The sequence below is a fragment of the Raphanus sativus genome, chromosome 4, assembly GCF_000801105.2.
Source record: "Raphanus sativus cultivar WK10039 chromosome 4, ASM80110v3, whole genome shotgun sequence".
Classification (NCBI taxonomy): Eukaryota; Viridiplantae; Streptophyta; class Magnoliopsida; order Brassicales; family Brassicaceae; genus Raphanus; species Raphanus sativus.
Genome location: NC_079514.1, coordinates 2139870 through 2160640, shown reverse-complemented (window position 1 = coordinate 2160640; position 20771 = coordinate 2139870). Strand labels below are relative to the sequence as shown.

The window sequence follows — 20771 nt, the reverse complement described above, 5'->3', positions numbered from 1 at the left end:
ATATAAAGTAAATTAAGTTTTAATATATTCGTTTGTCTTACCTAACCATCACACATGATGAACATTTAACTCTGTTTTTTTTTACCAATGCACATTCAACTTGTACCTAAAAAAAGTTTGAAAAGCTAACACAAAATTTTAGTTACATAAAATAGAATTTACTTTTACGCCACCGGAATTATCAAACTATGCACGAGTTTCAAAAACTGTGTCTGATAACTTTTTTAAAAGAATGTCTCATAGCCTAATTTGTAAAATCCTAAGACTAATGCATAATTAATAATTAACCTATAAAACCCCTTGTACATATAAGAAGTTGGTTACATATTGTACAAACAGCTCATCATCCCCCGCCAAGATCGGATCCTCTCCTCTCCTCCACCACCTTCTCTCCATTTTCTTGCCTCTTCTAAAAAAACAAAACCAAACAAAACCAAAACAAACAAAAAAAACATTTTTTATTCTTTTCTTAGACAGAGCTAGAGAGAGAGAGAGAAGAGATTTTGGGTTTGTGTTTATTTTTTCTCTTTCTCTTCATCAAAAGTTCTCATCTTTATCTCTGATTCCTTGTGGGGTTTTTGATCAAATGGGTAATGTGACATCAAACGTGGCGGCCAAGTTCGCCTTCTTCCCTCCAGAGCCTCCAACGTACCGTGTAACGGACGACGAAGAGACAGGGAAGCTGGTCTTGTCCGGAGTCTCGCCTGACAAGAACATGGAAGTCCATCAGCTCACCACAAAGTCCGGTAACAAAGTCGTCGCCACGTTCTGGAGACACCCTTTTGCGAGATTCACCCTTCTCTATTCCCATGGCAACGCTGCTGATCTCGGTCAAATGGTTGAGCTCTTCCTCGAGCTCCGTGCTCATCTCCGCGTCAACATCATGAGGTAATAAAACGTTTTGTGGTTTTTTTTTTGTTATTAGATTCAAAAACATTTTAAACTCTCTTGGTTTCTTTCTGTTTGTTGTTCGAAACAGTTATGACTATTCAGGATATGGAGCTTCAACAGGAAAGGTAAAAACACACAAAGATAATGTGATTTTTTCATAATGATATGTTTTATTTATTTTTTCTGACTTAGAGATTCTGGTTCTTTGGTGGTGATATAGCCGTCTGAGTTCAATACCTATTATGACATTGAGGCAGTGTACAACTGCTTGAGAAGCGATTATGGGATCAAGCAAGAGGAGATGATTCTGTACGGTCAGTCTGTAGGAAGCGGGCCAACGTTGCACATGGCTTCAAGGTTGAAGAGGCTTAGAGGAGTTGTTCTCCACAGCGCTATTCTCTCTGGCATTAGAGTCTTGTATCCTGTCAAAATGACACTCTGGTTCGATATCTTCAAGGTAAAATATATAAAAACACTCTTTGGAGTCTTCTATATATATTGTTCCATCTCTTTGTCTGAATGTCTTATATACTGCAGAACATAGACAAGATTCGTCATGTCAACTCCAAGGTTCTTGTCATACATGTAAGCGAATCTGTCATTCATTTCGTTCTGTTGAGACGTGGTGCTGATTAGGTTTTGTGGATGCTGACCTGCTGCAGGGGACGAAGGATGAGATTGTGGATTTTTCGCACGGGAAGAGATTGTGGGAGCTGGCTAAGGAGAAGTACGATCCGTTATGGGTGAAAGGAGGAGGGCATTGCAACCTGGAGACGTATCCTGAGTACATCAAGCACCTGCGCAAGTACATAAACGCAATGGAGAAACTCTCTCTTACCAATCCACCACCTAAAGAGCTAACCAATGAGCCTAGTATCGCCGAGACTAAGCACAATAAGTGCTTGAGATTTAAGAAAAGGTAGGATTGGTTTACTGGAGGTTTGTAGCTGAGAAGAAGAAGAAGACAATTTGGTGGATTTTCTTCCTTTGCATCATCACATGTGCTTTGAACTCACAACATTCAGGAAATGCTTGTGCAGAGTCATTTCCTCGGTGTGATTCGGATCGAGCAAAAAAAACACAGTTACAGAGAATGTCCAAAGGGAGATCATCTAGAGAGGTTTTGTGTTAACTGTAAAATGTAGAAGCCCTGTCCTTGGTACTTGCACAATGTTAATTACTCTCTTGTAAAAAAGGAAATGAAATGTAGCACCAAGTTTTGGGGTTTTCGTCAAACATTATTTCTTGTAGGAGAAGCTAACAGAGAAAATATGTACTCTATAGGACAGTACATAGGTTACTTATCTCCATTTTTTTTGTCTTGTCTCTGCTTGTCTCTCTTCACAAACATTCATATTAACTAACTAGAGAAGTGAAATGGACAAACTGTATATATATATATATATCATGAAGAAAAGTCAATACAATGGACAAGCCTTTCCTTTAGCTACATTCTGATCCAAAGGCAAATCAATATAGACTACATATTATGGAGAAACGTGGAAGATAAAAGACTTGAGAAGTGTGCAATCAGTTTACTCAACTTCCCAACCTGATTCACGAGCTCTCTTCTCCCACAGAGAAGTGAATTTCCTCTCCTTGATCAACAAAGCTTCAGCGCTCTCTCCCTAGCTGATTCACAGATCTCAGTAGCAGCATTGCATTTCTCAGCTTCCTTTTGGTACTGAGATGCAACTCTTTTAGCTTCTGCAAGGGTAACATTCATATGACGGCTATGCGCATCTGCAAGCAAATGCTTCTTGAAGCTTCAGCTCCTCGGTAAGAAGTTCCACAGAAGTTCTGCAAGCAAATGCTTCTTGAATCAAAAATATACATTAATAAAGGCTCGCGATGATGTGTCATTTTCATTGGTGGTGAATATCTAGAGTGATGTGGCATGCTTAATGCTTAAGAGTCTAGATATATATATATATATATTTTTGTCAATCAAGAGTCTAGATATATATATATAGTTGTTTTTCTTTACTTTGTGTCAAAATTTGGGTTTGGTGTCCTAATTGAAGACAAAGAATGGACGATAGAGTGAATTGTCGTGAATGCCTTGGACTTTTTTTTTTGACTGCCTGGGCAATATCAATAATATGTTTTCCTGGAGTATTCTGCGACACAGGTGTGTTGCAGAAAGATTTCTGTGGTACTACCAATGAGTCCAAGTACACGTAAGGAAATCGATTGTGGTTATGTATCTAATATGTATTGGATGTTTTTAATAATATAAATGGTTGTGCTCATTTATGGCTAGATTCAAAATACTCGGTGCAGCCAGTATTCCGTACATTGGTATGTTAATCAGGTGCATGTTCAAAGATGCTCCAGTCCCAACATATCAATTAGAAAGGGGTGGGCGTTACAACTTGTACTTTGCTGTGATGATTGTTATGTATTGCATCTCGTATTTTGTCCCGACGAGTATCAGACCGGAGTTATGCTATTCTGCCATGATTTTTCTCGTAGCCGTGATTGCGATGATGCAACTCTATTGGCCGGCACAGGATTTTACATCACGCCACATGTTATTTACCGCACTAACGGGACTTTTTTTTACTATCCATGGTATAATAGGAGCCGATGGATGTTGGAGCGATTTTATTATAACTCTTTTATACTTCCCTGTATGGTGCTGTGTCATATCCTACTTTGACGATAGTCCTAGTGGTCTAGAACACCTAAATCATAATATCTGATCAGAGCAGAGTTTCCAATCTATATATAAACATATATCATTAAATAATAAGAAGCATGGCTTCAAATATTATCATCAAATCTTTCTCTCTCTTTTTTTCCCCATACTCTAAACATAAAAGAAATTGCTTCATCTGCATTTGTAAATTACAAACAGAATCACAAGTAACATCCATTGCATACTTATTTGAAAACGCAGACATGGAAGTCGATTACGCAGCGTTGCAACGCTAGGCAGAAGGATGAGATTGTGGATTTTTCGCACGGGAAGAGATTGTGGGAGCTGGCTAAGGAGAAGTATGATCCGTTGTGGGTGAAAGGAGGAGGGCATTGCAACCTGGAGACGTATCCTGAGTACATCAAGCACCTGCGCAAGTACATAAACGCAATGGAGAAACTCTCTCTGACCAATCCACCACCTAAAGAGCCAACTAATGAGCCTAGTATCGCCGAGACTAAGCACAATAAGTACTTGAGATTTAAGAAAAGGTAGGATTGGGTTACTGGAGGTTTGTAGCAGAGAAGCAGAAGAAGACAAATTGGTGGATTCCTTCCTTTGCATCATCACATGTGCTTTCAACTCACAACATTCAGGAAATGCTTGTGCAGAGTCATTTCCTCAGTGTCATTCGAATCAAGCAAAAAACACAGAGTCACAGAGAATGTCTAAAGGGAGATCATCTAGAGAGGTTTTGTGTTAACTGTAAAATGTACAAGCCCTGTCCTTAGGTACTTGCACAATGTTAATTACTCTTGTAAAAAGGAAATGTAATGTAGCACCAAGTTTGGGGTTTTCTTCAGACATTATTTCTTGTAGGAGAAGCTAACAGAGAAAATATGTACTCTATAGGACAGTACATAGGTGGTTTACTTATCTCCACTTTTTTGTCTTGTCTCTATTCACAAACATTCATGTTAACTAACTAGAGAAGTGAAACTTAGCGGTAGTGAAATGGACAACTGTATATATCATGAAGAAAAGTCAATACAATGGACAGAGAAAGTGATCTTCCTCTCCTTGATCAACAAAGCTTCAGCTCTCTCCCTAGCTGATTCACAAATCTCAGTAGCGGCATTGCATTTCTCAGCTTCCTTTTGATACTGAGATGCAACTCTTTTAGCTTCTCAATGGGTAAACGTTCATGTGACGGCTATGCTCATCTGCAAGCAACTGCTTCTTGAAGCTTCAGCTCCCCGGTGAGAAGTTCCACAAACTGCTTCTCCATTTCCATTTTACGATCTGTTTCAAATTAAAAGTCAGATAAGGAGGAACATCTTCAGGAGAATACAAGAGACATAACTATATGATATGTATATACACAATAAGATACACAAAGATCATGGTTAACATCTTACGAAAGGACGCATGTTCAGCAAAATCAAACCTCAACTGGGATAATTAATGGCTACTACTTTGCATCAAAGCTTCAATTATCCATAGAACTAGTAAAAGCCTAGACTCATAAAACATCAGAAAGACAAGTGTGAATGATTGAAACAGTCAAACGACAGCATTAGATGGATTCCGGTCCAGATGTCGGTGGTGTAATTTAGCTCACTGCAACAGTCAACAGTTATTTTCAGTAATTTAACACTTTTTACCTTTTGAATTCTATAATCTTACTGGAAAAGCCTAGACTCATAAAACATCAGAAAGCTACACAATATGAAGGCTCCTTGGAGATTTGCAAGGCCTGCAAAGAACACTAAAAGGAAACAACGCAGGCAGTTTAACACTTCTTTACCTTTTGAATTCTGTAATCTTACAGGAAAAGAGCTATACGTTTTACAAGCAATTGCTTTTACTAATTTACGGTTTTACTCCTTGAACTATATAATTTTTACACACAGCACTTTACTCTCATTTGATTCAGAAAGTACCCCTTACTGTAGCTTCTGTTTGTATCGAAATCACCTCGCCTCATCACACAGGTACAAGTCAATCAGACAATGTTCTAATGAAGTTCTGGTCCTTTCACTCTTCATGGTACATCTGGAACTCATAATGTAACAATAGGTCCACTAGATTTACCAGGATCGCTTTTAAGAAGAACATGGCATTAAGCTAGTTGCATTGGGTTACCGATTTTCTCAATTCATTCGTTTCTTGTTTCACTCCTCTCAGGCGTCAGCAACATTTTAAGCAGCCAATAGTGCTGTCATGTGAGAGCTTTCAAATTTGTTAGTTAGATCTCTTTTCCTTTTTTAACCATATTTTGTTTTGTCATTCTGAGATCCATTTGTAACAAATTCATCTGATGAGAACGAACAATCGTATGCTTGATATTATTGCACATTGCTTCACACTCGTATACATTGTTGGACAAAACCTAATACAGATCCCTTCAAGTAAAGAAGCAAAGTATATAAGTAAAGCTCTGTCCTGATGAAATCATATTACTACTCAAAACTTGGATTCTATAAAACAATGATGCATCTAAGCAATCAAGGTTTTTGATTTAAAAAAAAAAACAGAACTTTGCATGCAACAGGGAAGGACTCAGATTCGCCTTTTCTCAGACAGAATCAGAGGATAAAAACTCTTTTAACTCAATGGCTGCTATTAAAGCCCCGCCATTTGAGAGAGAGTATTTACCCTCCACAACGTCTGGTCTAATGACTTCTTAAGAATCATCATAGTCTCCAAAGAGTAAGAAGAAGAAGAACAAGAAGAAGAAAGAAAGAAAGCGTAGTTGGTGGTAAGCAAAGAAGATGGAGGAGGAAGATGATTGAATGATTCATCACCGTCTTTTTCAAGCGGCTCATCAAATAAACATTTGAAATCATCGGCATCCGCTTCCACCGCAAGGTAACGACGGCGACGCGAATATTATCGGCCGCCGTGTCGAAAACCCTACGAGAGCCGAGCGCCTCATACTTAAACTAATGAGAGCGTGAATCAAACCCTAAACCCTAAAGGTTCCTCCTTTATAAGAAGGATACATATTTATACTAGTACTATCAGTTATTATGCAATTTACTGTTTTACCCTCAGATGATTGCCTCAAACCGTCAAACGGTACTTTCGTCATTAAGACAAACAAAGATGAAAACTATTAATTCAAAACTTGGATATCAAAAATGTTTTGGAGTAACAAAATCTTACACAATGATATGAAGTGGTTTTAAGTCGCGTCTTCTAAAGATAAGATAGTATCATGAATACTTGAAAATTTCACTAGAGTTAGAAGAGTGGTGGACTCAAGAGCTTGCCCATCGAGATAACTTCATGCTCGTCATCCTCCTCCTCTTGTTGGCTTTATTCTTCGAAGCTAACCTCAGTTTCCTCTTTGCGTTTCTCTCCGGATTCACCACTGCCATTGTCTTTTCTTCTCGCTTTCTCTTCTCCCTCTTGTTCCTCAAACTCTTCCTTATCTCGCTGTAAACCTCCACAAAGAGTTGGTTGCCCAAGGTATTGTCTCTTATTCTGTCGCGTACCTCTTCCGCTAGTTGTTTAGACTCATCTGGTACAACATATGAACTCTTGGTTACATTTGTGACAGAGAAACAATGTACTATCAAGAGGGAAGACGCAAAAGCCTATAATACCTGAGATGATCTTTCCTGTGAAACCTTCGCAGACTTTGTATAGTGGAAACAGAATCTTGTAGGCATATAAACGACATTCTTCTTGACTCAGTTGTGAGGTGAATGCTTTGTAGACGTTGAACACAATCTTCATCTGCATATCCCAAGCAAACATAAAACAGTTTAGTTAATTTTCTAAAGTGCAAAAGCCTTGAGGGTTTTTTTTGATCAGAAGAGCGAACAAGCAAAAAACCTGAACAGACTCCGTATCAAGAGCAAGCTTCCCCAGTCTCTTGAGCAAGCTTCCGATCAATACATTCCTCACACCACTCGCAGCATCACCATCCTCCTCGCCGTTCTCGGTACGTTTGCCTGAGGTAAGAGACAGAAAAGTAGACCTTCCTTTCCCTGAATCAAGCACTTCAAAGGCTTTTAGGAACTCCACTTGCTCATCCTCGCCAAGACTCGACCAGAACCCGTTGTCTGTTGCTTGAACAGAATGTCCAATCAGGGAATGAAGACTCGAGACCGCAAAAGCTATATTTTCAACGAAGAGATCGACGTTGACATCCCCTATGGTGGGTAGATCCTTTAACTGGGAGCAAAGAGAAACAGTTACCGAGAACAAGCTACTTGGGTTCTCAAGAAGAGAATCAGATACCACTATCTGAGATGATTCTGCTCTTTTCCTCCCAGCCAATGCCTTGAAATAATAATTCAGTAGCCGGCAGGATATACTTCTTAACCATGTGTGTGGGTGCAACAAGAACTTAAATACCATTTTCCAAATATCCTGAAAAAATTCCACTTTCCAAATATCCTGAAAAATGGTGTCAGAAAAAAATGAGCTCCAATAAGAATAAGTCACAACTAAGTTTAGAGCTGTGATTTAAACTGTTAAAACTGAGTGGTTACCTCTAAATCTTTTTCAATTTCTAACTTAGGAAATTCCCGGACCATCTTCTCTATCATAACCAGGGAGTAGTATGCTTCCTTCCAGAAGGGAATAACGCCTTCCTCAACAGTATGCATGCTGGAAGCACTGAGAGCAGACTCCATTATCACTTTGGCATCCTCCAACGTATTTTTGATATGCTTCCCAAATGATTTCTTCTTAGAGTCAATTATAAATCCCAACACCTGCATGGAATCCAAGTTAAAATTCCATAAGAAGCAATGGACATATCACAGAAGATGCCTACATGCCAATGTGAAGAAATCAAGCTTAATGAAAAATGCTACAGCCATGTATGTATTCGAAAGAAGCTAGTGAAATTTATGTATTGCCAGGAAACGAGTTCAAATAAGAACATGTAGCATACCTGCGCTGCGACAGCCTGTAGCCTCTGCTGCTTATACCAACACAGACAAACAGAGATAATGGAACCAACTTGACCTTCACTGATGCTACTTATCAGAAGTTTTATCACAGAACCGATCCGGGACAGCACTTTTTGATCAGTATCGGTGGGCAAACACAGAGCAAGCTTAACGAGCATTGTTTCCGACTGTTGGTCCAGAAATGACTTCTTGCCGAGATCCTTTGCTGAGAATTTCAAGATAAGAGCATAAAGCATGTCCAGGACTGCTTCCCTTCCAGTTGAATGTTCATACCTGGGAGACAAATTCAATTTTAGTACTGGAAAAAAAATGAAGAATAAAAAAAATTCAACTCATTGCTAGTGCATACACATACCTCAGATTTTGCAGCAGGAATTCCAAATGTTGCTGTAAACGTTTCTCAGAAAGTGCGTAGTGGATTAAAAACTGTAACAGTATCTCTTTGCATTTCTTTTGGATTGAGTCCAGCTGGCTTTTTACCAACAACTCTGAAACCTGAAGTGCAATGTCATAAATCTCTGGAACCACAAGGTTTCGTTTCACAATGGCCTTGAGGAGTGAAAGGTTAACAAAGGATGGATCGGACTCCAGATCAACAAACATGGGGAACTGAATCACCAACTTTAACTGCTCCTGTGACAAAGTTATGTTTTTATTACCGAGGAGCGTTGTTAAAAGCTTAAGGCATGACTGCACAAGAGAACTGCTGGAATTCACTGCAGACTGAGCAATTGTTAGCAATGCTGTTTTCAACTCATCTGCTCCAGAAATGAGGGAAGGCAGTGGAAACCATATTAATGAAGTGAAACATCTAAGGGCTGATGACACAATATCTTCATACTTAGAATGCAAACATTCAGTAAGTAGTTTGACAAACGAATCTAACTTCCCTAGCAGCTCTTTATCAGTGTTGTGGAGTTTAATATTCTTCAGTCTATTTTGCAGTAAGTTCAGAGCAAACACTGTTATAAGATCTGAACAAGACCTAGCACCAGAAATAGACCCAACAGTCTCTTGTACATCTCTTGATTTCCTCTTCTTTTTGGAAGGTGGAGAAGACCCATGATCTCCAAGACCATTCCTGTTGTTAATACCATCATCAACACGGCCATATATAAAAACAAAAAGATCTAACTGGTCAACAGATGGATTGCCTTCAATACCAACTGCGATGTGTTGTAACATCTTCACCAGATCTGGTTTTATCTTTGGAGTTAGATGCCGCCGCAGCTGAGCAGTGACCGGAGACAGTAATTTCAATGCATGTTCTCTGAACGTTACATTTTCAGAAATCAACTTCAGAGTCTCGAATGACATGCGGTTTCGTGTCTCTTTCATTTTGTATTTGAAGTTATCCACATCTTTCTGTTCAGCAACCACTCCAAAAATGTCGGTTTCAACCACGGCCAGGAGATCATCCAAGCAATGATCCAACTTCCCGCACGTAGGTTTGGACAAGCACTTCGATAAGATAGAATGGACAGTGTATCCCAGCACGTGCAACTCAGATCCTCGTTTCAGGATATCACGTAAACTTTTGATGACAACCTGCAAGTACTCAAGCCCCAATTCCTTCAAACAAGCAACCAGAGCAGATCTGGCTTCATCACGTGTGCTCTCCAACCGGTTCTTCGTAAAAGTTGTAATCCTCTTAATTATAGGGGACAGATAATCGTCCATTACGTCTTTGGGGAGCAGCTTTAGAACCTTAAGTGCAGCCACACTGCTGTTAACATTAACATTGTCAGAATCAGAATCCATCAACTTCTGCATCTTTCCAAAAACAGTTCGAAGGCATTTGTGAATCTCATCAATCTCCTCCTGCCTGTAACCACCATCTTCTTTAAAATGAAATTTACCCAAAATCAAGCAGATAAGCCGCAGCAGAAGCTTTCCCTTTTTGGTATGATTGTGCATCTCACGGAAACACCGATTCAATAGAGCATAGTACGACTTCCAACTCATATGTGCAGATACAGATGCAAGGGCCTCTGTGCATGCATTACGGACATTATTTTCTTTTTCATCTTGTCCATCGAGCAACATGTGGAAAAAGACAGCCACAAAAAGTTTTCTCACGACTCCCTGCAACCCCCAACATTTGGTCGTAAGTTTCAAGAAAGTACAACAGTTGCATTTAGAAATTGTAAGAAAATCAAAAGAGAAAGTACCTCAGGCAGGCTGCTATCTCCGACCACTTTTGCGAAACGTGAAATCGCCTTTGCTCTACGGTGTGACTGCGAGAAGTTGAAAGGAAAATCAATCATCTAAGATGTCTACTACCATCATGTATTATTTGTTTAATATGGTCTCGACAACCCAATCAAATTGATTTTTAAGAGAGAAGGAAAATAACACAAAATATGAAGCGGGATAGGTTCCTGTCTATCATATATACTTAGATTCTCACGAACAGCAAGAATAAAATGTGGACTCAATGAATCATATGATGAAATAACTTACCTGAATGTGAACTATGGATTTAAAAAAATCAATATTGTCATCTTCAGAGCATAAAGGTCTAAATGCACCAAGATTTCCGGCATCTGGGAGTTTTGTCACCATTTCACGTATCAAAAGAATCCATTCCTGTGACAGAAAAAAAAATCGTTTCAGTGCAAAGAAGAGAGCCATGGGCCACAAGTATCCATTTTACAACTATAAGCACAGTTTAATATACTGAATTATCTCTAAAGCAGAAGCATAATAGTATGCTAACCATAAGCAACACCATAACTTTGATAACTGTACAGTGAAATTTTCATTTTCTTCATTCTGAGCATTGTCAACATAATTTAGAAGGGTTAATGTACCTTTACTATATTGCCTCCTTTGCTTACTGCATCAGTAATGTGTTTCAAGATAAAATCTACAATGGACAGTGTATGCTTTCCTGTCCAGCTTGCATCAGCTATTTTGACCTCTTTGGCAACGCCAGAGTGAGCTGAAGCCTCTTGGCAGAGTATTGAGGCCGAGAAATCAATGAAAGATGACAAGAGCTTATGTGCGCTTCCCCTTAACATAATTGACTCCGATGATAAGTTGTATAAACTCTGTGACAGTATGATCATCGTGTGCTGCTTCGAGGATTTAGTAAAGAAATCCGCGTCAATCTCCACATAAGAATTAACTATCCTTTCATAGTCAAGGTCATCAACTTCCATGGCTGAGATGGCATTCATATCTCGGATGCGCTTTGCCTGTAGGTTGGGAACCAATTGTTTAGTTACAATTGTAAAAGCAAAAGAAAGAGTAATTAATGACTCAGCCTCTAACAGAGATATGCCACTTACCACATCATCCAGAGAAAAGTCGATTTTAGCAAGAGACTCAAGAAGATCACAAATGCAGAATCTAACGTCAACATCAGCGTCAACAAGTAGAGGAGAGATTTTGTTTATAATTTTGGTGGTACTCTCAGTCCCAAGCAATGATACGATGTCCCGAATGGCTAGCAAAGCCTCACGACGGATATCTGTAAAGTAATAAGACAGTCACATACAAGAGACATGATATTACATTTCTTATCCAAAAAAAAAATCAGTGAGAGTATCCATACCAGAATTTTTCACATTTTTATCCAAGAAAGAAAGTAAGACGTCCAGATACTTCATAACACAAGACTGATCTCTCATGTGCTTTGACAACAATTTAAGAATCCTAATCTCTCTTTCCCCATGATATTTGACTGATTTCCTGGACATAAGTAACAATTTTAAGGAAAAAAAAATAGAAATAAGAGGAAATAACCTGAAAGACGTACAAGAGTCCTGACCTTTTGTTAATATCCCCAATGAAAAGAGAATGCAAGCTGCTGAACAGTGTTTCTATGTACGGATCTAAGAAGCCTTTGATCATACTGTCATCCTCGTGCAACTCACTGTCAAGACAAAGCATATTCTCTATGAACTTCAGTGCAGACGACTTTATAGCGTCTGAAGCCGTGGTGACTGTCAGAATCGAACAAATGTCTGGAATGAGAGACTCTTCCCGACATAAGAGGGTCACGAGATTGCGGTTTCTACTCATTGACAAGAAGCATGAGAACAGGGAACTTGCTTTCTCACTACTAGAACCCTCCTGCTTGAAATTCTTAATTAACGGATTTACTGCCGAAAAGAAGAGGTCCCAGAACTCGGAACCAAGCTCAGAATCCTCGTATTTATCAAGAACATGAGCAATAATTTTCAGACATAAGGATCTCAACTCTTTAAACTGCTTCAAAGCAGTGCCAGCCTACACAAAAACCGGAAAAAAATATAAGAGACGACAATAAATTCCAAAACTAAAGTAAATGGATTGAGTGGATAAAGCTTTAGGGAAAACAGAGGAAACAAAAACCAATAAACATTTTACCTGGTCTTGATGAACTGAAACATTCTCTTTGTTCTCTGGGGTTGATGAGGCAGCATTGTCACTACTTTCTTCATTAGTACTTGGAGTATAGTTTACCATTAGTCGGACAACACATCCCATCAAAAAGTCTATAAAAGGTCGGACACGGAGTTCATCAAAGACTTCAAGGATGTCTTGGATGACATGAAGAAACCCAGATTTCTGATTCCTGGACAATGTCGAAATAGTATCACCAGTGAAATCCTTCAAGAAATTCGCCTTTTGGAAATATTCCAGCGAAGTTTTGCCTGAATTCCAGAACAAGTCCATTGTTTCCTCTGATATGATGTTCAAAGGCTTTATCAACAATACAAAAAAGAGGGCAAGGTCATTAACATCCCGCTCAGCTATGAAGCGAAGAACTGCCTTCCTGTGATTTATACTTGTATGCTGAGGAGAAAATCAAAGATAACTTATTAAGACCGAAATGAAAACTGCATTGGCATAGAAAGTAGCGTAAAAGAAGTGAGTAATATGTACCTTCCGGGAAGCCAAATTCTTTAATGTCCTGACTTTTGGCGCAAGGATGCGAATTTCAAGAGAGAAAAGAAGGGATCGGTGAGCTTCTTCAATGTCTACGGACATGTTCGAGGTCGTGAGTTCTTCTCTCAATTCCTCTGGTTTGATAAGTTTCAACAAATGCTCGCGGTGTGGGAGTAAGAAGTCGTTCCACAACAGAAGGCACTCTAGAACAACGGTTTGTAATTCAGCATCATTATCGTCCAGGAATCTGGGAAAACAAATACAAAACACATAAATCACATGCAGATGTCAATGAAATAGTTAAGTTATGTACTCAAGAAGATTACAGAAGATTATCAAATTGAGTAGTCTCGCCAACCTATTCTGCAGAACATTGTTTAGAAATTCGCTAAACTGAAACGACTTTGGATTTTTCATCAATTTCAGTAAAGTCAACCATTGTTTCACAACATTCCTCCAATCCTCTCCTTTACAAACTTGCGCATTGAATAATCCGACACTGCAACAGAGAAGAAGAAAAATTTAGGAAAACAGATGTATGGAAGTACTCTTAAAAACAAGAAATATAAAGGCATGGTTTACCTCATAGGATTTTCAGTGTTGTATCCTAGAAACTTCAGCAACAGAGGGAGAATCTCAGAAGCATGGGACTGAGCAACATTGGGAACTTTTTGTAAGGTCTGGAGCAACTGAGTAACCACGGTTGCAGTAAGTGTGCTATTAGACGGCGGAGAGAGAAATAAATTGAAACGGCCTATCAGATCTGTAGATTGAAAAGAAATTATATATGCATTAGGCTTATATTAAAAATGTTATTTGAAACGGAAAAGACAACTAATTCAATATATGAGCGGATGTAATAGATATTTACTTAAGAGGGTGAGAACCTACCAGTAGGCTTGTCTGCCAAGCTTTGGTTCGCAATCTCACTATGATTGTCGAGTGTCTCAAATTTCAGTTGGCACTGGTTCAAATAACTAACAAAATCACTCCACACAGCTGCTGTGTGATTCCTCAGAAGAACACCAAGACACTCAGATGCTGGAACCCACAATTTAGTGTAACTAATATGAAATATTCCCATCAACCCATTCAATAATAGCTGCACATATGCCGCATGTACCCTGCCAGCAGAGAGATGCCCTTTTATTTCAGAAAGCATTCCGATTAACTCCCCCTCCGTATTCACTGTCGGAACAATCTCTTCGATTGAGCGTAATAACTCAAGAACCTGGTCGTTAGAAGGAAACTTTTAAGAAACCAGTGGTAACATGATTGAGTGCAGAGGCAACAGTTATGTAATACCATCTGCTAGTAAAGAATCGGCTTAAGGGAAAATGTAGCTTTAATAATACAGAACAAAGGATATGAACTCTACTCACATTCCTTTTACAAGAAGATTGTTTGATATCCTCAGTTTTCATTTTCTTCTTAGGAGGCTGCTCTCCAAAAGAGTCGGTCGAAAACGTTTCAAAATGGCACAAAATCTTCAGAGTCATAAGACGGATGCATTTGTTTGGGTGGCGCAAGTTTTCCGAAAATATGCCAAAAGCTTCTTTAGCCTTTTCTTCTTGAAGTTCTGGTTGCGGCTTAGACCTGTCATCATTAGCTAATGCAAGCCTACAATTTAATATAGGAAAATGGATGAGCCTACCATCACAGTGTCATCAAACATTGAGAAGTAATTGAATAATTACCAAAATAAGCAAACTCACCTGTGCATTGAGTCCAAGAAATCGGCCACGGGGGTCAACACTTGTAAGCATGACTTGTAATCTTTAGCCATAGACAATGCTTCCTCTAGATCGTGGTGGTTGATTCTCCTTGGCAGTTTGTGACATGAACTCAACGTAGCACCAAGTAAGCTTTGCCACATCAATTCTGGGGCACTAGACGTGTTTGCTGAAAAAGGTCACATACGTAAGATGTTAGTAGACTCCAGGACAAAAAAAGAATAACATTCAAAAACAACTCTATATCGAATTCACAACAGTTCGACTTCGATGAAAGAAATATCACAGCAAAGACACTGGACGATAGCATATGAGAGATTCAAAATTATCTATAATGGTATATTGGTATGTCAAGACCATGAATCTTTTTACGAGTTTGACCATAATATGACACCGATCAACCACATAATTCGAGTGGCATCTTTGAGGAAAAGAACAGGGTAAAACAAAGATTAAGTATTATGAAAAAGGAGTGAATCATGCAGTGCAGTGGTACTTACCATTAGACATTGTCAAATTCTGTCTGACAGTTTCCTTAAAGGAAATAAGCAATGACGAATCCACTTTGAAAAATGGATAACAGTTGACAACTCCCCAAATGGAAGCCAACTCGGCATCATCAGTTTGAGATAATCCAGTCTTCTCTATGTTCTTTCGAACCTTCTTAATATTTTCTTCCAGAAACTCATGAATTTTCTCAAGTGGCTGATCTATGATGTTCACCCTGTCGTGACTTTTTTGTTGATTCTCGCAAAATGTTAGTAGCAGAGGAATAACTTCCTCAGAAGAATCCCAAATCATATTGTTGATTGCACTGCAAAACAGAATATAGTTGCTAAGACATGGAGATAGGAAAATCAAAGAGTTAGTAAAAAAAAAACTATGATGTGAGACGTGCCTTAATATATTATTTGTAAAGGCTTTCACAACCGAATGATCTTTGTTCAGCAACTCCCCCAAAAACGTCAACAAACTGAAATAAATATAATCGATGTCAAGAAAAAAAAATAAGACTGAATATATATAATAGATGAACAGTACACGGTACCTTGAACTCTTCACGGCAAAAACGGGAGCCCATTGCGAAGCAACAGTTTCCAAATCATTGACTCTGTTTAATGTGCATAACATCAGTTGCAGAACTTCATCAATGACAGCAGATAAGTTATCCCCTTCTACAATTGTCTCAGAGGAAGCCACAAAAGTTGACACAATGAGGCCAACAAGTCGAATCAAAGATGGGTAATCTGCACAGTAACAGTAATATTGGCAACACAGTCACGCTTAAGTTGTCATGTGCAGCCAAAAGAGAGTCTAATAGGAAGAGTATCACTCAATCACTCACCATGAACCTTCAGACCTTTCTGAATCCTAACAGCTGCAGTAAGCACACTCAGCAGTCGGCTTAAATGAACTGCGTTTTTGATTTTGATCGATTCGTTTATTTCCTGAATCAAGCACTCCCACATAACATTTAATTTGTCTCCTTCTAAATCCTCGCATAATCTCTGAAAAGTAGAACTAACAACTTCCACGACTGTACCAGCGCCTGCAATAGTAGCATCATTTTTTTATTAAAAAAAGAAAGATGTTGATAAATATTTGCTCTAAACCATAGACTAAACGGAAGAAGACACGTCTTAAACCATCATTCCACCTTTATAGAAATAGATACACAAATAATTCTAGGATGCTACTTCCCATTCTCTAAATTTCACCCCTCTCTTTACTAAGAACTAAAAACAAACTAAATAAACCACACTAGATTTCTAAATGAAATACTCTTAACATCTCTTTCAAAAGGGGACTTGCCTTGAGGAGAATTATCACAAAAAGATAATGTGGAATCTTTCAGCAAATAACTCAAAACTCTCTTGGCTTTTGAATGGAGACTTCCAGACGTTCCTCTCATAGCATAATAAAGTAAATCAACTGCCCCATCTTGTTTAGCTGGATCTTCAACTTCGGAAAGGATCCTGTTGATCCCTGGAATGTTCAGAAGAAAAAAAAAAGAATCAACTGGACCGTCCCTCACATAGACATCAAGAAATAAAATGACAAGCAAGTTATCACCTTTTTCAAGTTGCTCATTCCGTGCATTCCTCAACAAAAATGACATAGACTCTGACATTAATTCATTGATATAGTCTTTGGGATGATACCTCAAGTTCAATGTATCCCTACAGAATAGCAAATAAAATACAAAAACAAAAATAAAATATATAAGATGAAGAAGATCCAAAATAATTAAATATATAACCATTTAGACCATGTGACATCATCAGATCCAATAGTAAACAGTCATTCTAGATTATATTGAAATCATTTGCTTTACTCACCTGAGAACACCTTCGATGTCGCGTACGAGATACTTCTGCAGATTCATTAATATCTCGCACCATGAAGAGAATATCTGCTCATAAAAAGGACAACCATTCAGCAAAAAGAACATATAGATATTGCCATGGGTGTACAATAAATATGTTATAGAACACCAACAACCTGCTTGATAATATCCGCGTCTTTCTTGGCACCATTTTCTAGGAGAGCCACTAAGGAGTTCACGATCCGTGGAAGGAAGCTAGTCAAGAAGTTAATAAAATAAATTGGTTAGAACTTAGAACATAGACAATATTTTATCACAGAATTTGCATGTGAAGGTCGAAACTTGACCCTTAGAAGAGGGTCAAACAATCTGCAAAATATCAGTCAATAGATTGCTAATCTTTGTCTTAAGAAAAAAACAAGATCGCAATTATTTCTGACAACTGTGTGCATAGTAGGAACTAAAATAAAAGACAATGTTCGCAATGTTCTCTAGCAGTAGAAGGGCAATGACAGTGACAAAAATAAAAGTGTTCAAGAAAGACTCACGGGATAAAGTCCTCCAAGAGATCTCTTGATAAAGCAGCGATCAACCTGAGAATGGCGTCCAGGGACAATCTTGCATTCATTTGTAATCGAGAGACAAGCTTCGTGAAGATCAATTCTTTTTGCTCAATAACCAAAGGCAAAGTCTGAACAAATGGCAACATTTCTTCGTAAAACGAAATGAAATCTTCTGCTGTATTCAGTTCCTGCATTCAATCACCCAAAATGAACCACAATTAATATCTCACTCAAACGTCTGGGTAAGTGTGCTCGAGGAGCACCCAATAAGACTTGAATATATACAAAGTAAAGGCAGCAGCCCCGCTAGTTCAATATATAGATTGCAGCTTCTGCGACAGGCACTAACAATATACTCAGAGATAGTGTTTCCTGTATCACCCCAAATGCTAATAGATCAAACTAAGGACTAAGGAGGAAACAGAGTAGCACAATTCTTTGAACAGCATAAGCGAAATGGAAATCACTTTATGATATCTTGTTAACTATAGAAGCCCACTAGGTTTGAAATTCAACTTCATAGCATCCACTAAGTTGCATTAATTTTCATGTTTCAAACCTCTAGCGGGTAACAGAGCAAAATAAAACTAAGCAAAGAAATAAAAAGCATACCCTCAATTCAACGAGGCAGTCTCTGAAAAAGGAGGAGCCCTCCGAAGGCTCAGGCTTCACCTTCTCCAGGCTCTTAAAGAAACCGCTGATGTCAATCTCATTCACTTTCTGAGCGAGATTCTTGAACTGCATCCACAAGCAACAAACCACCCACCATATAAGAGAGTACAAAGGAAACACACATGTACAATAGCATCTACGCCCAAGTACCAAATTACACAAAACAAAGTCCTTTTTATCTTTAATTTGAAACCGAAGCAGAAGGAGAAGAAGACGTACCACGAATTTCTTACGCCCCCCGGAAGTGTTGAGCGACTTGACAGCCCTAGCATCAGCTGGAGTCGCCATGATTCAGTGAGAGAGTGTGTGTGTGCGCGCGTGCTAACTTTTAAGCTTCCAAGATTCTTTCTTCCCTAAAGTTCACAACTTTACAATTAATTACCCGAAGAAACAAAGGTAAAAGCTGCTGCTATGGCAACGATATCAATAATCTGTTTTTATTTTAACTTGTGCTTCAAAAGGACACTGAGAATCGACAACAAAAGGGCGAAAGTGTACTTACGTTTGGATGTGAAAGCCAGATTGGTCTGAAGAGAAGAATCGCAAAAAGCTTGGAAGAGTAAGAGAGTGCGGCGGAGGAAGAGAAGGGTTTAAGCTTTACTTTTATTCTCTCAATCAAAGAGGAGGAGGTTTGGGTTTAGTGAGTCGGTTAGGTTTATTCTGGTTAATTGGTAACCGACACTTTTGTCTTAACCGAATTTTACGGTTTAGTTATATTTCTGGTTTTTCATAACCGATCTATTAGTTCCGGTTAGCTTGATTTATATTTGGTCTTCCCCGGTCGAAGAATGAACTTGAGGTAGATAATGGGAATATACAGTGGTAAACTGGTGCTAAACTGCTAATTGCTATACCAGCAGGTAAAAAGAGTCTTAACAACTTCTTGTCGAGTTATGGTAATTTCACAAACAAAATTGTAAGATGGATCATCTTTTCTGTACCATATATTATTTAAAAATGTATTTTGCTTAGATGAAATTTTATTTAATACACGCGTATCGTATGATCTAATATTTTTATGGTTTGATATTGTTATGTAATACGTTGATCATAGCTTTATAGAATTTGAGAAGATAACTTTCAGTTTCAATGGCAGCTTTTGCGACTCATAGAGTTGTATTTGATTAACACAAACTCGTGTGATAGACCCGTCACGTAATTCATCTCCGTTTCAGCTTCTTATATCATTTTTTGATTGCATTTCCACTCATTTAGAGCACATTGCTGTTTCTGACAACTGAATCGCTGATAAAGAATATAGAATTTGCGGTATCGTCTTTATGCCAAGACTCAAGAGTCAGACACATCTCTTGTTTTAGGTAAAAGAAGTTAGATCCAACATGATTGATATGCAAAACGTAGTTCACACAATAGCATGAATTGGTTTAGGCTTTATGGGCCTACGGCAAAAATAATATCAAAGAAAAGACACTACAATAAGAAGAAGAAGCCACTTTTTCTCAATCCTGATTTGAGTACGATAAGCACCTTCTGTTTCATATCATCGACATGAACCAAGCTCTTGATTAAAAAAGCAAAGAAATCCATTTAACACCTCCAGAAGTCTGAACTGTTCTCTATACTTGATATATCATAGGCATATAAAGGAGATGAAGGAAGGCTGATGCATCTGTGATCATAGAATACAATAACCAACAAGCTAAATTATCTTGCCAATCTTCAGTTTCAAGTCAACAAACCCACTACTCATGATTGAGATAACCGTATGTATTATCAACCACCTTAAAGCACTTAAAAAAGGATTTAATATATGAGTGATTGAACAATGAAAATACACATAATGCAAAACGTAATCAAACTGGATGTTTCTCCATGACCATTAAGCTATAAATCTCTTGTCAAATTGGCTAGTACTTTCGATCAATGATTTTACCTGATTGCTACACTTCCAACCTTGCAAATATATACTTGAATTATCTTCCCACTTGATTTTGATCTCATTCTCCTGCAAAGGCCACAGAATAAGGTTTATATAGGGCTGTTCTATTGCTTAGGTCTTTTATAGTGATGACAATTACAGGATCCTGTTCAGCTATAGCACACTCACTTGTACAGAAAGGATTAAACATGGCAATCGACAACACTTTTTCTCACAATTGATAGTCTTTATAGTTA

The 20771-nt window shown here is 38.4% G+C and overlaps 3 protein-coding genes across 4 annotated transcripts in view; 1 reads left to right on the top strand and 2 right to left on the bottom strand.

The window, feature by feature from the left end:
* Positions 1–20771, bottom strand: part of LOC108855734 (uncharacterized) — a 57653-nt gene that overhangs the window by 10181 nt on the left and 26701 nt on the right. The gene's annotated exons all lie outside the window — the stretch shown is intronic.
* LOC130510440 (uncharacterized) lies at positions 343–2127 on the top strand. Its single transcript, XM_057006753.1, has 5 exons — positions 343–888; positions 980–1016; positions 1112–1348; positions 1429–1476; positions 1554–2127. Exons 1-5 carry the CDS (start codon positions 587–589, stop codon positions 1812–1814), a joined length of 885 nt encoding a protein of 294 aa, XP_056862733.1. The 5' UTR covers positions 343–586; the 3' UTR covers positions 1815–2127.
* LOC108854185 (U3 small nucleolar RNA-associated protein 20) lies at positions 6090–19241 on the bottom strand. 2 transcript variants are annotated; one of them, XM_018627693.2, is made up of 31 exons: positions 19138–19241; positions 18855–18988; positions 18576–18701; positions 17949–18151; positions 17577–17655; positions 17414–17487; positions 17148–17254; positions 16887–17060; positions 16420–16623; positions 16123–16321; positions 15973–16047; positions 15575–15888; positions 15057–15243; positions 14724–14961; positions 14233–14572; positions 13924–14104; positions 13700–13840; positions 13339–13588; positions 12820–13248; positions 12239–12699; positions 12023–12159; positions 11757–11938; positions 11277–11663; positions 10927–11052; positions 10635–10700; positions 8819–10548; positions 8445–8736; positions 8038–8262; positions 7376–7942; positions 7144–7276; positions 6090–7058 (listed from the first exon to the last, which is right to left on the bottom strand). In XM_018627693.2, exons 2-31 carry the CDS (start codon positions 18921–18923, stop codon positions 6796–6798), a joined length of 7959 nt encoding a protein of 2652 aa, XP_018483195.2. In that variant the 5' UTR covers positions 18924–18988; positions 19138–19241; the 3' UTR covers positions 6090–6795. The 2 variants fall into 2 exon arrangements, with proteins under 2 accessions (XP_018483195.2, XP_056862731.1); XM_057006751.1 differs by having other exon boundaries at positions 16887–17254.

Excerpts from the sequence above, each read along its gene's own strand:
- LOC130510440 (XM_057006753.1), top strand. The coding sequence starts at position 587 with ATGGGTAATGTGACATCAAACGTGGCGGCCAAGTTCGCCTTCTTCCCT. Across the intron at positions 889-979 it reads CTCCGCGTCAACATCATGAG|TTATGACTATTCAGGATATG; the intron begins GTAATAAAACGT and ends TGTTCGAAACAG. Across the intron at positions 1,017-1,111 it reads ATGGAGCTTCAACAGGAAAG|CCGTCTGAGTTCAATACCTA; the intron begins GTAAAAACACAC and ends GTGGTGATATAG.
- LOC108854185 (XM_057006751.1), bottom strand. The coding sequence starts at position 18,923 with ATGGCGACTCCAGCTGATGCTAGGGCTGTCAAGTCGCTCAACACTTCC. Across the intron at positions 10,549-10,634 it reads GAGATAGCAGCCTGCCTGAG|GGAGTCGTGAGAAAACTTTT; the intron begins GTACTTTCTCTT and ends TGGGGGTTGCAG. Across the intron at positions 7,059-7,143 it reads CACAGGAAAGATCATCTCAG|ATGAGTCTAAACAACTAGCG; the intron begins GTATTATAGGCT and ends ATGTTGTACCAG.